Source organism: Aspergillus versicolor, assembly GCF_001890125.1.
Source record: "Aspergillus versicolor CBS 583.65 unplaced genomic scaffold ASPVEscaffold_1, whole genome shotgun sequence".
NCBI classification, from domain to species: Eukaryota; Fungi; Ascomycota; class Eurotiomycetes; order Eurotiales; family Aspergillaceae; genus Aspergillus; species Aspergillus versicolor.
The window spans coordinates 2,672,035-2,687,203 of NW_024467524.1; the positions used below are offsets into that span (position 1 = coordinate 2,672,035).

A 15,169-nucleotide genomic window follows, 5' to 3' on the forward strand; every position below is an offset into this window, starting at 1 on the left:
TCACGACATCCCCTGTATTTAAGAGCCTGGAGACTTGTTTTACAAACTCCCAATTTGGAATCCCTAGCTGCATATGCAGCATTCTTCCGTCTTCTCATCATGCATCCTACGCGAGTTTAGGTCATGGACTGCCGCTTTTTCTTCAGGGAAGTGGAACTTTCCAATATCCTGAGTACACTCTGATAGATTAAAATCGAAAGGCGAGTGTGACGGGCACGGAGTACCTCCAAAACCACCCATCTGGTCGTTCCTTCCGACCTCAGAGCATTGGGATGGGGATGTCCTTTACACGGCAAGTACTATGGGCCTGCCAGTGGGCGGTTGCTCACTTCCTCCCCTACCTCGGACTCTACAGTGCTCATTCCCGGCCCACTTCAGTGGGCAGGCGCAGCTGTTGCATGAGGTGGGTCGCACCTTCTCCACGAGTATCCCGACACTTTAATTCCCAGGGAAGGTGCAATGGACAACGGGAAGGTCGTTTGCTCCTTCCTAAGTAGCCTCTTTAATGTACCTCACTAAGAATCCCCCACACCGGCAATAACCTAGTACCTAACCAATTACTGCTACGTAGTATCCGATCCATGATCAGACCATAATTACACTACCAGTAGCGTATCTAATTAGACAACGGGTTGAAGCAGGATCACCTACAACGTGTTCCTTATCCTTAGCTGGATTTAATCAAGGTAGGTGCTTTTGTAGCGGGCCTCTTAGGCGCTGTTCCTTCCACTAGAAACATAGGTACCCCTGTAAAAGCGTATCTAAACTTAGCAGCTATACCGAGCACCCCGTAGCTATCCAGTAGGTATTTTACAAGTCATAGATTGACTGGAGAGGACATGCGTGATTTGTGTAGGTTGTTTTGGAATGACCTTGAGGTAGGGTATTGGTTGGTATTTGGTTAGGGTTCGCAGACCGTTTACGCGCCGTTTGTAGGCCAGTGCGTCGAAGACGTTGGACTTCAAAGCACAGCCCTGCTTCCAGTCCTGGAACATTCAGTCTTGGAAAGTTTAACTTCACTTTTAATAGCCCATCGAAAGTCTAGGCTATCTCAGATCAAAGCGCGTACAACTGATTGCCTCGTCGGGGACCGAAACGGGTATGCGTGACGTCATACGCAAGAGAGCCTCATCAAATCATCTCTCAGAAGGACAGCCTCATATGGCTCTTAGGCGCCTCAACCTGTTGTGAAAAGCCATTTCATTCATTTTTAGACTCAGGTTTGACTCATTCCCATGTCTCGCTTGTCGCTAGCTTTGTTGGAAGCTCATCCGGGCGACGTAAAAGCCTGTTGCGTCGCTCACCTCGGCTAGTTTCTTTTCTCTTCTTTAACCATCGCTGGATACTTTCTCGGGTCCCTTCAGCTTTGCTCAAATCGCCTTCTCGCCTTCTAATTCTGTTCTACTTTTGCTCTTCACTCTTATTATACCCCAACTTCCAACTTTTTAACCGTTCGTCTTATCTTCCTGTCTTTTGTAAACATGGCTTCCGTTAGCGCTCTTCCCCAAACTCTTCGCTCTATTACCACCACCAAAAACAAGGAACTTTCCAAGCAGCGCGTGCTATTCGAGAAACGCCGGAGTAGTATCATCCAATCCGCTACCGCAGCTTCTGATCTGCGAACCAAGGCCCGTATTTTACTGGAGGGCGTCGCCAAACTCAAGGGCCACCCCAACGATGCATTCGACAAAGAGGATCTCGATGTCGATGCGGAGTCGTTTGAAACTCCAGTCTCGGATGGGACTGAGCGAGCAGTCCACGCGAACATTCGCCGGTTCCTCCTGCAAGGAAAGTATGACCCCTCAGTATCCCAGTCTAGTTTGAAGGAGTGGATTGGGTCACTCGAGGCTGAGATCATGTACATGGAGCGAGCGCATGATCATGCATCATTCTATAGTGCGCTTGTGACGGAGTGGCTAGAAGACCTTGAGGCTTCTGGGGCAGTTTCAATTCCGAAGGCTGAAGAGGAGGGTACCGAGGACTTGGGTATGGAGAGTGTGGGACGTGCAGAGATGCAAGAGCAGAGACAGACATGGGAGAGTCTCGTCTTTAGCGAGTCCAAAGTCCAGGAGGATGCTATTCGCGCATATCTGGACTCCCTTTTCACTCAGACGGCGCTGTCGGAGCAGGCACTGAAAGAGCTCCGTGAGAGCATCAAATCTTTCGCGACGGGCCTCTCGGCGAGCAAAACCTGGCTCACTGTGGACGATCTTTCGTCGGTGTCCGCGTCACTTTTGAAGACCGATCTTCTGACAAAGGAGAAAACGGGCATCCTCAAGGAGCTTACGCGGAATCGGGCTGTGGCCCGGGAGGTCGTTGACGTTTTGAACATGCGTCTTGCCTCGTTAGATAACTGGACCTGGCCCGATGAGGGCGTTCCAGTGGAAATGCGTCGCCAACTGAATGGGAAGTATCGAGTGTTTATGGATGGAGATCTGCTGGACAGCATCATGTTCCACTACTTGGGTATCAAATGGTCGGTCGCCCTTCGGTCTGCATTTGTCACCTTCTTGGGTTCGCGCGGCTGGAAGAAACCACGCGATCATATTCCCCAGGAGGATAAATTAAGGCGGAGCTACTTCATTGGCATTGATCGCTTCCGTGGAGTACATTCTGTGAATGACGAAAGACAACGGGTTTATAAAGAAAACTACTTTATGAGCCAATTGCCTTCTTCGGAGGATGAGGGTGTACCGGACTACGACGGTGATAGCGACAGCGGCGACGAAACACGCCCCAAGAACGCGCTTGAAACAAAGCACTCTCTTCTTCACCTTCTCCTCACCGAATCTATCCTCCACACCACCTTGCATGGACAGTTCACTGCTATTCGGTCAGACTTCAAATGGTTTGGTCCGTCTCTCCCTCACACCACGATGCTCACGATCCTTTCCTATTTTGGCGTCCCTCAAGACTGGCTAGATGTCTTCCGTACTTTCCTGGAAGCCCCGGTAAAATTCATCCACGACGGTCCTAATGCCACACCCTCGGTTCGGAAGACGGGGATCCCAATGAGCCATACACTCTCGACGGCTATGGGTGAAGCCGTGTTATTCTGCATGGATTATGCGGTGAACCAGAGTACGGACGGAGCATATCTCTACCGGTTACACGACGATTTCTGGTTATGGGGTCAAGAGAAGACGTGTGTTCAAGCGTGGACGTCCATGACTGAGTTCGCCAAAGTCATGGGACTCGAGTTTAATGAAGAGAAAACTGGAGCCGTACGCTGGGATGGGGCTGGCGAGAAAGTCCCGCAAGTCTTGACTTCTGATAACAACGATACCGAAGGAAAAGACCTGCTTCCGTCCGGCGATATCCGCTGGGGATTCTTGAAATTAGACTCTCAGCAACGCCGCTTCGTCATCGATGGAGACAAGGTTGAAGAGCACATTTCAGAGCTTCGGCGTCAGCTCTCGGCCTGCAAGAGCATTTTCGCGTGGATCCAGGCATGGAACAGTTACTTTGGCCGCTTCTTTGTGAATAACTTTGCAACACCAGCTGTTTGCTTCGGCAGGGAACATATTGACATGGCCATCTCTACCCTGAGTCACATCGAACGCTCAGTTTTCCCTGAGAACAATGGCAGTGGCGTCACCGATAGCCTGCGAAAAGAACTTGCAGAGCGGTTCAACGTCCATGACATTCCTGAGGGTCTATTCTACTTCCCTATCGAGCTTGGCGGCCTGAGCCTTGTCAATCCGTACATCCCTCTGCTTGCCATGCGTGAAAACATCAAGCAGACGCCGCACCGCCGGATCCATAAGGCATTCCTCAAAGAGGAGGAGACCTATCTTTCAGAGAAGGAATGGGTCGAAGAGAACGGACCTCGCAACCCTAGGGCCTTCATGGTTGGCGGCAAAAGTGAGAACGACATTCCCACAGACGATTTCCTCTCCCTGGAAGAGTACATGCGCTATGCAGAATCCTTCAGTCGCCCACTCCTGGACGCATATCTGGACTTGACAAACGTTCCGGACCAAGTCAACGTTAACCTCACGCCCGAAATGAAGGGCAATCTAGCGCTGAGTACGACGGAGAACTCAGCAAACACAATCTCCAACAACTGGAACAAGATGTCTCCATATTGGCGATGGGTAGCGGAATTGTATCGGGGAGGAATGGTACAAAGGTTTGGGAGCCTGGCAGCCGTGCATAGAGAGGCATTGAGTGTAGGAATTGTGCAAACCCTGAAGGAGGGCAAGTTCCGCTGGCAAGGTTGATATGGCGTATCTTAATGTATGATAAATTTTGAAGTCACGAAGTCATGATACCAGACACAGGCAAATAATAGGCCTATGCTAAGAAACATATGATATTATTATTGGTTATATGCAGATTCAAATTCATCCAAAAGCGCTCTAAGACGTTCTTTTTCTTTTCTCCCCCCAAATATTGCATCAATAGCTTTTCGGGAAATGTTGAGAACATCAGTTCGGTTCAATTGAAAATGCTCTGCAGCCAGGCTGTACTCATTCGAGACAGGGCTGCAGAAAAAACCCACATCGTCTGTCTGTTTAATCATGTTAGCACGTGGTCACAATAGTGGCGAAGGAGGAACTTACGCAAAGGATGATTGGACATTCCTCGTGCCTCCAGTATCCAAAATGATGATCGAGGAACCCTCCATCAAACATTTTCGCGTGGACATTACACGATATACACAGCTCTAATCCTAGCCGTCGGCGTGCAATCTCTCGTTTGATATCCTCAGGGACATGAATAGCATGGCCTAAACGATCTGGGTTAAAAGAGAGTAGAGTTTGCAGCTCCTCACGAAGTCCGGCAGAGTGCACCTCAGCGAAGTGTACCGTCAGACCAAGACCATGTTCTTTGGCTTTTGCGAACGCCTCTTGACAAAGTGAAATATCACCCTTAGTTGGGTTCCCGCAAACGTCGACACCAACGATGCCCAGCGCTTGGTTGGCGATGGCTAGATCAACAATTTCATGTGCATGTTTGGAATCGTTTGTGAGCTGGCCTCGGTCCATGCCGAGGATGAGGTATATAGATATCCGATTGGCGTTTCGAGATTTGAATGTGGCGACAGTATCGAGAACGGTGGAGAGATATTCCTCTCGGGTGAAAGATGAATTTGGTGCATCGCGGGGAATCGTGCGGAGTTCAAGATAGCGAACACCATCATCAAGAAAGTTCTGGAGCACCGAGGTTGTGGCGTACGCGACGCTTTCGAGGTCATTGACCAGATGGTAAATGGATTGGTTGAATGTCTGGAAGAAACTTTGTATTCCTTGATTTAGCTTTGTGTTTGTTTATTCCTATCCTACTCCTCCCGCCAGTTTAAGAAAACACGCAGTACGAAGATATGCTGGTTCATATGTTGATCAGGAAGAACCTACGTGTTGAGAGAAAAGTCCACCTTCCCTGGTGGCATCATCGCCCATGGGTCTTCTACGTCGAAGGCTGGATCGCGCGCCTTTTTCTGAAGCCATATCTCATGAAGACATTGGCGACTGATGCTACCGCTTAGATGGGCGTGTAGCTATGCAAATCGGGATTAGTTTCCACAGCATCAACGTGAAGCTGGGGCGAGCAAGCGACCTACCTCGATCTTTGGGAGAGATCTGGTAAAGTGGGAATCCACCGGTTTCGAGAGACGATCCATTACAGCGGGTCCCTGGGTTATGGCGCTCGATCTGAAAGTCTAGACCACGATGCCGTCTGGAAATGTAGCATCGACGCGATGGAAAACCGATCGAGGGGAAACAGGAGAAGTTGAGGTTGAAATTCAGCTGATCACGAGGCAGGTGCAATGCAAGGTCCCGCCTTCCTCGACTTGGATTCCCTGCGCCGTTTACCTCTACTTTCCAGCTTCACTATGTACGTAGTATCTGCCCTCATTTTTGGTCCATATCGATCGACAACCCTTAAATTGATTTGTTGAATTCCAAGAGACTGGGAGAATCCCCCACAGTCCACTCCTGCAATGACATGCATATTATACTTGTTTCAGCCCCAGCGAATCATACCATCCCTTGTTTTATGAAGCGAGCTGCGTGCCATCGTAATGACATCGAACTGGTCTGCTGTTTCATCATGCGAAACCTTAACAGGCCGCATTCCAAGTCCGGAATACACTTCGTCGCGTTCGCGAGAGGATTAATAATAATCAGTCGCCAACGGCCCTGTCCCTTCCCGGCCGGTTTGACATGGACGGGAGTCAGGAATGGATTCGAAATTGAATTGGCTTCCGTCAACAGTGAAACACGATCGTTCTGATTGCTGTGGATGTTGTGGCTCCACTCCTGCCGATTAAGAGCAAACCTGCGCCAAATAATACATGGTTATGTCGCACAAACCGGGTCAAATGTGTTGTTGCTCTGTGTAACTGGAAAGGAGGTTTGATATTGGTCCTTGGGATACACAGCCGTCGAAATCCCGCAGCCACCAAGCGAAACAGAATAAGCCAGAATATAGTTAACAAGTAGTAAATATGTGCGTAATTACTCATTCTTTCGGAACGAGATCCCATCTAGTTGGTACATTTACGAGTACACGATACCGTTACTCGGGTATTATAAGATCGTGTCGTGTCTCAGCTTTATCCTCAGGCCTAAATTGGAGGTCTGGAGATTACGTTTTAGCAAACAGAAGATACCGTCGTGGACAGCTTTGGGGTGCATGTCTTCGCATAGGAATTGGAGGCTGCAAGCAGCCAGCTGTACAGCAGCCAAATATGACCCAAACATTATGGTAGAGGTGCCAACAACCCATATTGAACTCGGGGGTGCCGGAGCTGGCTCTAGAGGACTGGAGGCGTTGTCGGATTGCTTCAGATGTTGGAAATCAGCCGCCATATCCGTTCAACCTAATAACAACGAATAACGGTAGTGAAGATCCTGGCTTTGAGGGTACCAAGGGGGTTGGGTAATTAACGAATATTTTGGCATTCGGGAATTTAGTAGCTTCACAGTACGGAGTACCAGTACGGACGCATGTCGTTTCAACGGCTGGTGGCTCCTATGTTGGAGGTATTTCCCAGCGGTGTACTGCCATAGGAATAAAAGTTGCAAATCCCGTGTCCTAGCCCTCAAAGCCACGCTTGTAGTGAGGTCAGAAGTGGTGGATTGCTCCTTTGGCTTTCTGTCCAAAACAGTAAGCGTGGCGGAGCAGTAATAGAGGGCTCATAATCGTTGAGCCGCGATTCGCGATTCGCGAGTTGCTTGGGGTATCCTGTTCCCGCGTTGGAGAAGGAAGCCAAAAGCCTCGGGGCTACGTACAGCTGTGTGCGTATTGGGAAATGACACTTGTCGCATAAGCAATGACAGCGCAGAAGGTTGGAGAGGAGAGTTTGGAATCCTCTACCCTGGATCTTGGGTTCTTCTCCTCCCAGTCCACCAGAATCTGGGGGCCGAATTACTGTAAGAGCATGCTGGAGTACACAACCGTTTTTCCGTGTCCCCGGCCCCCATCTGTCTCAGGCGCTGCTGCTTGTGCCAATGCATAATAATTAAGTGCGCCTTGTGGGATCTTCTCGAAGGATTCGAGAAGCCCGCAGTCGGATCCAGTCGGGTGATTGGCCGAGCGACTCCATAAATTTCTATATTTACCGTAAGTGGGGGGGGGGCTCCGGGACGGTGTGAGGCTGAGGTAGAACAGCCCTTCGAATCTCGGATGAAGTGGATTTTGAAATCCAAGCAAAGGTTGCAAGCGAAAGTTTCGAACGCTGCCCAGCAATTTCTTCGGCCGTAAAGATTGCTAGCCTGGCAGGAAGTGGATAGAGACAATACCTGTAATATTCCTTACCAATGGAAGATGCCAACCTCAGAGTTGTATCCAGATAAAGGATCATACTTACCTGCGTAACTGAGACATCCGGAGAAACCGAGGCACTTGTGAGGTTGTCCCTTTTTGGGGACCTCCTCGACGTTGTTCAGTCCAAACGGCTCTCAGGGGACTGAACTCACACAATAGTAGGGCTAAGTTATGTGACTAATTTACGCCATTCCTAGTTTTGAGGTGCCTCATCCAGGCTCCATTCCTTGCCAATGACAATCCACGTGAAAAGGATGGAAACAGGCAGGAAGACACTCAGCCGCATGCAACAAGCCCAAGTAGTGAATGAGAGTTCAATGTCATGCCACACACCATATCTCAGCTCGATCGTAACTCGGAATGCGGCGTAGCGGCGAGCCACCAAGGTCTGCCACGACAACACAGCAGTGGGCCGGGCCATGGCATTGCAGCCCCAGACGTGGGAGAGGTCCTCCAAAGTGCTGTCAGCACGGCCGTTCATTTGCTGAGAAGCAAGCCTTCCACCAGGCGTCGGCCGTGTACAATATCTCCACATCTGAGAGATTCAGCGTCACATAGGGCCATTACTTGCACCGCATGTTGGAGCGGGCGAATAACCCAAGTGTGTAATCAGAACCGGCGGACAAAGGCTTGTGGCCTCGATAGCCAACAGGGATTGTAGGAAGCGGTCAGCATGGGGGAATGTCGAGTCGAAACTCCAATACGGTGAAAGGAGACCTTAGCACTGAGGATGTATGTGTTCCCTGGCCGGTTTAGGAAATCTTAAAGAGTAGAAGGAAGCAGCTGAAATGGAGGAAGAAGAACAAAAGAAGTGCATGGATTTTCCGGGTTTTCCGCCCACGCGATGCAGGAATGATGAGCGATCACGCGGCGACGAGAAAAAGCAACTTTCATCCATGCAAGCCACAAACTGTAAACTTTTGATATCTATGCTAAAGAGCAAGCCACGCCACGTTTTGGTCCGCTTCCTGATAGACACTGGGCTGCAGGTATTGCGATGTCAAACAAATCACTGCACTGCCCTTACACACTACACTGTAGCATTGAATAATCGGGAGGGGGAGTACGCTACAACATTTAATGCTCTACCCGTCACCTTCCCTTTGTTGGGAGAAAGGGCGCAAACCAGGCAGGCCATTATAGGGGAAAGTGCATGGAAATGGGATGGTGTCGTCGGTATGAAGCAGAGGTGACTGATGGTCCTACACTTGTACGAGCTCGATCCCCAAAGCGCTGGGCTGATAACTTAGCCTAGCCTTGCGAGAAACAACAAAGCCTTTGCAAGGGGTGTGTTTCCCAGAAACTGGGCGACGGGCACAGACCGGGAGCGACAGACAGGAGTGAGAAATGAGAACGAGCACGCCAAGCGAAGGGAGGAGAATTTTCCTAAAAGGGCACGCTTTGACGGTGGTCAGAGACACAGCCTTGAGGAAGAGCCAAGAGGAAGGATAATATTGCGATCACGACGGGGATCCTGGTTCAAGAGGCGCAACGTTCCATCCAGTTGGGAACTTGAACTGCCTCAGACAACAATGTGTGACAAGGCTGTAAGAAACAACGGGAGGTATTGTCATTACCAAACCGGTCTGTGATTCAGATTCGGGTGATCAGCTTTGGTATTACACTAATGCAACCGGCCACGGTGGTAATTTATTAACCGCTATGGCGGAAACTTATCGGGCGGGAGGTCTCCTTATCCCTTTTCCCTCCTTTTCAACGGGGGGACTCCATTTCTCCTCCGGGTGGTGGGGAACCCTCAGAGGTCGGTGTTGCGTGCTCCCACTTCCAGTCAATGATGTCATCTCGCTAAGTTAGTTACAGGTAATTGATTAAGTAAGGCATTCCATATTCGCTTGCATCCACCGCGAACAGACGGACGCGAAAGGATGGAGTCATTCTTAGTGCGTGATTGAAGCAAATCGTGGGTTGCCCTTGAAGCGCTGTCTTCAGTCACCGGCATCCTAGCAGATGGAAAAGAGGGGAAAGTATAAACCCCCAAGTATTACCAAGGTAAAATTCCACAGGCGAGGAACAATCTAATCAGTCACAACAAAGCCCCCAGAGAAATTGATGAGTCGCATCAGACTCGGGTGTCCCAGTGTTGAATTGAGGGGAGGAACTTGTGAATCCGATGAAGACCAGCAGGGATGACATGGCGGGGCTCGTTCACCACGATGAGCGCACAGGATTTGATCGTAGCCAGGAGTGCTCGGATGCAAGATCGCCAGCGAGAGGAAACCGCGCTGGAAAAGGTTTGGAAGCTGTCAATAGTGGGTCCCCGTTTGAGAATACCCCCCACGAGGCAGATATTAGAGCCAATGAGAATGCTTAGCCCGCGTTTCCAAGAAGCAAATGTGCGGCTGATTGGCGGTGCGTGCAAGAGTTCCTTGAGAGACCCAAATACCTTTCAACTCTCAAGGCTACAGCTTCCGAGGAGGTCCATGGGTTCCCCCTTAAAGACGCAGATAGTCTCTCACCGCTGGGCAGAATGGTCCAAGCGAGAACCGTATCCATGGTTGTCGACGACAGTAACAGCCCTAATATTGAAGTGCCATATTACGATGACGCATCGTCGTATTCGCGAAGCAGACGGACAGCCCCAGCAGTCGCCGGGGTTGCCGGTGCGAACAAGTGGATCTTGATGTGGTCAGTGAGAGTCACGGGCTCAGAACCGTGGGCTCTGACAATCCGTCGAATGGAGATGCAGATGCATGCCAGGCGACAGATTATCTGGAGCGTGTCAGAGAACTGAGGCATGGTGCCCAGGAGAAAATAGCAGATTGGCTCGCTCATTTGGTAGCAAGGATTATCAGGATGCGTTGTCAGCTCCATGGCCGCTGGTTCGGAATCTGCATTTGCATTCTGACTGGGCGATTCCCGATGGACGAGAGGAGGGATCGATGACTCCAACGGAGAGACTTCCAGTTCAAGTTCAACCCTTGGAATTGCGAATAATAGTAAAGCCGATGTCTTGGATGAGAGAAGCGGTGGGAAGGCTGATGAAGCACGCGAGACGGCCACAACCTAATTCTGGCACAGCTGTTTGGCCGGTCGCCGTTACTTCGTATCTGTTTTCGCTTGTCCCTCTCTCGTCGCCATTCCATGAGGGGTAAATCCCGCAGCTCAGAGCGCCTGCACTGTGAGACTCCCACTATTTGAGATCCCGTGCGTTGCTCCATTATTGATCTCTGCCGAGGTGGAAAAGTAATGTCGCAGCTCACGAAACGATCAACTGAAGAGTAAATGGCCGAAAGAGGTAAAAGACACCACTCGGGCCCGCCGCTGTCACCTCACCTCACCCGCTACCCGGCTGCCTTGCTTCGCCTTATCACCACGACAAACTGACATATCGCTCACTAGACAGAGTCCAATAGGGTATTGCTATTCTTTCTTTCCCTTGCGTCATAAGCAAATGTAACACAGACATGTCGCATTCGTGCATCGCCTCGACCAGCATTGTCCGATAATAACATTTAGAATCCCGCCACAGCCGCGACATCGGTCTCGTTGCGAGTTTGCTGCTGAGAAGAATTGTTCTACCAGTACGACCGCATCATTAGTGTCAACTCCACGAAGAATCAACCGTTGATTGACCGCGCGGCCATCATGCGAAAGAGCCGGTAAACCTGGTCCGGCGCGAAACCAAGCAAAGATCATACTCCGTTGTAGCTGGACTGCTGGAGCCGCGTGCATCAACGCCGCGTGGGATATCTTTCTGGGATGGCGGGAGAGCCTTGGGCACGTCAAGGTACTACTACTAAAGGCCATGGGGTATACGCAATATTGTCCAGCCTGCAGCGCAGCCATTGCTTGCAGAGTGGAGCATCTATGTCACGGCAATGCAGCAGGGATAAATACGTATCTTGATTATTCAAATATGGTCCTTCCATCCCTGCCATAGGCGTCTCTCACAGGATGCATAGCTATTAAGATCAAGTCCGTTAACGCAAGGTAGAATTGGATAGACATTTTGACATCTCTCGGCTGCGCTTTTTATTAGGGCTGTTCCGCGTCCACTCGGTGATTATTACCGGAGGAAGCCGCAGCAAATTGAATGTAGCAAGAGCTCGGCGTTGCTCCGCGTCCGTTTCTCGCGCAGCTGTCATAAACCAGGCTCCTCAACTCAGCTCTCATAGTTGTGCCACTTTGCTGGCTGAAACATGGAGCGCCAAGCTTACTGGCGTAACGAGAGCTCAGTAGGTAAGCCACATTCAAAGCAGAAGTGGGAAGCAGCCTGAAAAAAAAAAAAAATCCCATTTCCCTCATTATCAGTTTGTAGCCCCGACGCTATTAGAAATCGTGATTTCGACCGTGGAGCTTCAACCCCGTTGGCTGTTTGACCGCTCCTCTTCCAAATGAGCACATCGTAAACAGAGGCGGTTGGAGGACTCCTATGACGTTCAGCTGAGTAGATCGCCAGACGAATCGGTGACCTGCAGCTGTCGGGGACTGTGCTTGGGATTGTCTGACGGAGTTTGAGCCCTGTGGGCGAATGTGATTATTTTGTCATGTGTGAGGAGATAAGAAATTGTGTCTGAAAATCCCCCCAGTGATCTGCCAATTAGTGCCGAGATCATGGTTTCAGGTTACTTACCGCTTCATTGTCACGGCGATCTTGAGGTGCAGTGACTCCGTTCCCCTGCCCCTTTGGCCCCTCTGCGCACCGCCTCACTTGCTCTTCACTGCCACAGGACTGCCTCGGGTTGGAGACAGCCCCGTTCGAAATCTTCTCCACCTTGTGTTGTCAAGCTGTTGTCGCTTGTAAGGAACGTGAGAGTCGGACCAGTTAAGACCCGGGGGAAGAGCTCCCGGAAGTGCCGGTGACTGTAATACGATATTATTGGAGTATCAGGGCCACGGACGATTTTTTCTCTTGCTTTGTTCTGCCCGCCAGAGTGACCTCGATGAGTATTATTCTCCGTCCCAGCCAATTGACCCGCTAAGAATGTGGCCGGATATGGAGAACGGCAACCGCCGTCTTTTTGATCCCCGAACTCCCCGTTTGCGCTGTTCACTACTCCTGGCGGCTTTGTTCCTTCTGCTCTCGGAAAGTACGTAGCCAATAGCTGGGGCAAGCGAAGGAGGGGGCCAAGTGACTCGCTGCTTTTGATTTGTAAACGGGCTCTATCGAGGATCAAGCACCTTGTAACGACCAAGTTGGCAAAACACAGCATGTCAGGTGACATATTACCCAGGGCGATCGGTTGGAGCGTCATCCATGCCACTTCCAGCCCTGCAATGTAATTGAGAATGTTTTGCGCCGCGATGCTGGCGTTTGGCTCAATGCCAAGGCGATCTATACCAACCTGGTAGAGGTTTGGGTTGCTCTGGGAAAATAATGATGTCGGCCATTCCAATAAGAAGGAGGGGGAAAAGGGAAGAGGAATCGAACAATCCAACCAGCTGTAAGCCAGGGCCCATCGTAAATCCACATCGTTAAACTAAACTAACCCCGGAAGAACCGTCATGCTGGTGCGTTGGAAATAAATTCTGTAACAGGATGAATTCCTTTGGCATGGGAAATGTTGCCTCTAATTGGTTGTAATGTGCACCCTCCATTCCTCGACTTTCGATTCTTTCTTCAGGCCGAATATTCTTACTCGATGTTCTGCTCCGAAAGGATACACAGTGGTTCTTATCGTTGGAGGATTGAAAGGAGAAGGTTTTGACTTTCGAGCCCCGAATTATGATGAACAAGAGATTTTCTGTGGGGAATCTTCCTTTCGTCCCTTGAGAAACTTGACCCCGATCTGTGGAGTATGTTGCGAATAGTAGCTCGGGGGGAGGGCTCTTGTCAACAGAAAGGGACGATTATCATCGTGAAATAGGCAGTTGAACATGCTTCTTCACATCCTGAAACACATTCTAAAGTGCAGATCTGGAACTTCACCCCAGCGGTCGCCGGGTAGGGAAACACACGGCCCCGTCCAAATAATAGGCATCTACGTATTGTGAATTTGTGACGAGCGACCAAGGGCACCATCCTAATTTCGACTGGCCTCCAAGCTCACAAGAGTGGCTGCTTGCTGCCTCGGTGTGAGTGGCAAGGTCACAATTAGGTAGACTCGAATTGGCGCCTGAGCCAGTCACAGTTGGAGGAGGAATGGAAACGGTGAGCAAGAAGAAAGGATCACTCCCACAAAGTTATATGATTAGTCGTCTTGCTTGGGCCGCCATTTCTGGCATGAGAGTGTGTTGTTACCAGCTATCTTAAACTGGCAAGAATGACTGCACAACCGTGCCCTGTGGTGACCCAGTTTAGTATTCAACTAGACCGCAATAATTAAATGGTTGAAAAATGAAGACTCCATACATACCGACCCGAATCCTTATCCCTTTCTCAGCCTAATAATCAAAAGTATGGGGTATATAGCAGAAGCACCAACCTCCCTTTTGCTCCCCTCTTGCTATCGCAATCGTCCAACCCTTTCCCCCTTTCAGTCCCCTTTCCAGATTCCAAAGAACAAAGCTCAAGTGATTGGATTCGCTACTGCCACAATCACCCTCCACCACCACGCTTGTCAACTACCACCACGACAAAAGGTCAGAGATCATATCGCCATCACATAAGACCTCGGCAAGAGTATATCCGGAAACGAGAAAGTCTTCACTTCAGCCGATTGACCTACTTAATTCTCCTTGCTTTTTCGAAACGAGGGAGTGCCGGTACTAGCGGTACCGACCAGAGTATTGTATTCATACACGTATTGAACTGTGTTTCAGAACAGCAATACCGCACAATACGTCACTAAGGGCTCCACCTATCTTTCTTTCAATCGACTGAAACATCCATCGGTTTCTCGAAATAATTAAGCCTTCCAAAATCTTTCTCTGACTCTTCCTTCCTCCCCAAGTCAGACTCGACATTGGCCAAGAATCATCCAGGGAGACTGCGAGCAGGTCGCCCGAAGGACCTCGCAATTCATTTATAAAATACCTCCCCGACGCCCTATGCTCCGACCCGACTTTCTTTGACTCACGCGAATCGAAGTATCCGAACGAAGGACAACGCTGGCCCTGTCCGTCTTCCGTCGCATGATCCTCCCTTTCTTCCTCTCTATCTCTGGGGTTTCTGTTTGAGCTCTTCGGCTTCACGTAACTGCACGAAATTGGAATCCCTACAGATTGTCGAAAGCGCACTAGACGCTTACAGCCTCCCACGACATCTCTCCTCCGGTCCAATCTCCGATAGCTTGCCCGCTGCCTTCCGCTTTAGACCACCTGCATCACTGCGCTGGCAGGCAATCCTGCATCATCGGCACTGCCTATCCCCCCATTGCCTGAGCCCATCCTTGGTCGTCCCGCTTCTATTCTCGTTCCATTGCGCATACCATTGGAGTCCAATCTTCTACTCCAATCGCTGTTGTCGTGGAGATAGTTGCGGAGGGGCTCT

The 15,169-nt window shown here is 50.2% G+C and overlaps 4 protein-coding genes across 4 annotated transcripts; 2 read left to right on the forward strand and 2 right to left on the reverse strand.

The window, feature by feature from the left end:
* The first annotated feature begins 1,019 nt into the window (after window positions 1-1,019).
* On the forward strand, window positions 1,020-4,379 carry ASPVEDRAFT_36188 (uncharacterized protein). The gene has a single exon (XM_040811153.1). The coding sequence runs from the start codon at window positions 1,482-1,484 to the stop codon at window positions 4,221-4,223; it is 2,742 nt and encodes a 913-aa protein (XP_040662568.1). The 5' UTR covers window positions 1,020-1,481; the 3' UTR covers window positions 4,224-4,379.
* ASPVEDRAFT_48911 (putative adenosine deaminase) lies at window positions 4,322-5,626 on the reverse strand (the record flags this gene model as incomplete). The annotated part of the gene is made up of 4 exons (XM_040814093.1): window positions 4,322-4,513; window positions 4,566-5,241; window positions 5,361-5,503; window positions 5,567-5,626. The coding sequence occupies 4 exons, from the start codon at window positions 5,624-5,626 to the stop codon at window positions 4,322-4,324; spliced, it is 1,071 nt and encodes a 356-aa protein (XP_040662569.1).
* A 4,324-nt stretch (window positions 5,627-9,950) lies between these two features.
* ASPVEDRAFT_78557 (uncharacterized protein) lies at window positions 9,951-10,528 on the forward strand (the record flags this gene model as incomplete). Its single annotated transcript, XM_040816567.1, has 2 exons — window positions 9,951-10,146; window positions 10,203-10,528. The coding sequence occupies 2 exons, from the start codon at window positions 9,951-9,953 to the stop codon at window positions 10,526-10,528; spliced, it is 522 nt and encodes a 173-aa protein (XP_040662570.1).
* Window positions 10,529-12,248: 1,720 nt separating this feature from the next.
* Window positions 12,249-13,281, reverse strand: ASPVEDRAFT_253713 (uncharacterized protein). The gene has a single exon (XM_040809773.1). It carries the CDS (start codon window positions 12,990-12,992, stop codon window positions 12,456-12,458), a length of 537 nt encoding a protein of 178 aa, XP_040662571.1. The 5' UTR covers window positions 12,993-13,281; the 3' UTR covers window positions 12,249-12,455.
* Between the last annotated feature and the right edge of the window lie 1,888 nt (window positions 13,282-15,169).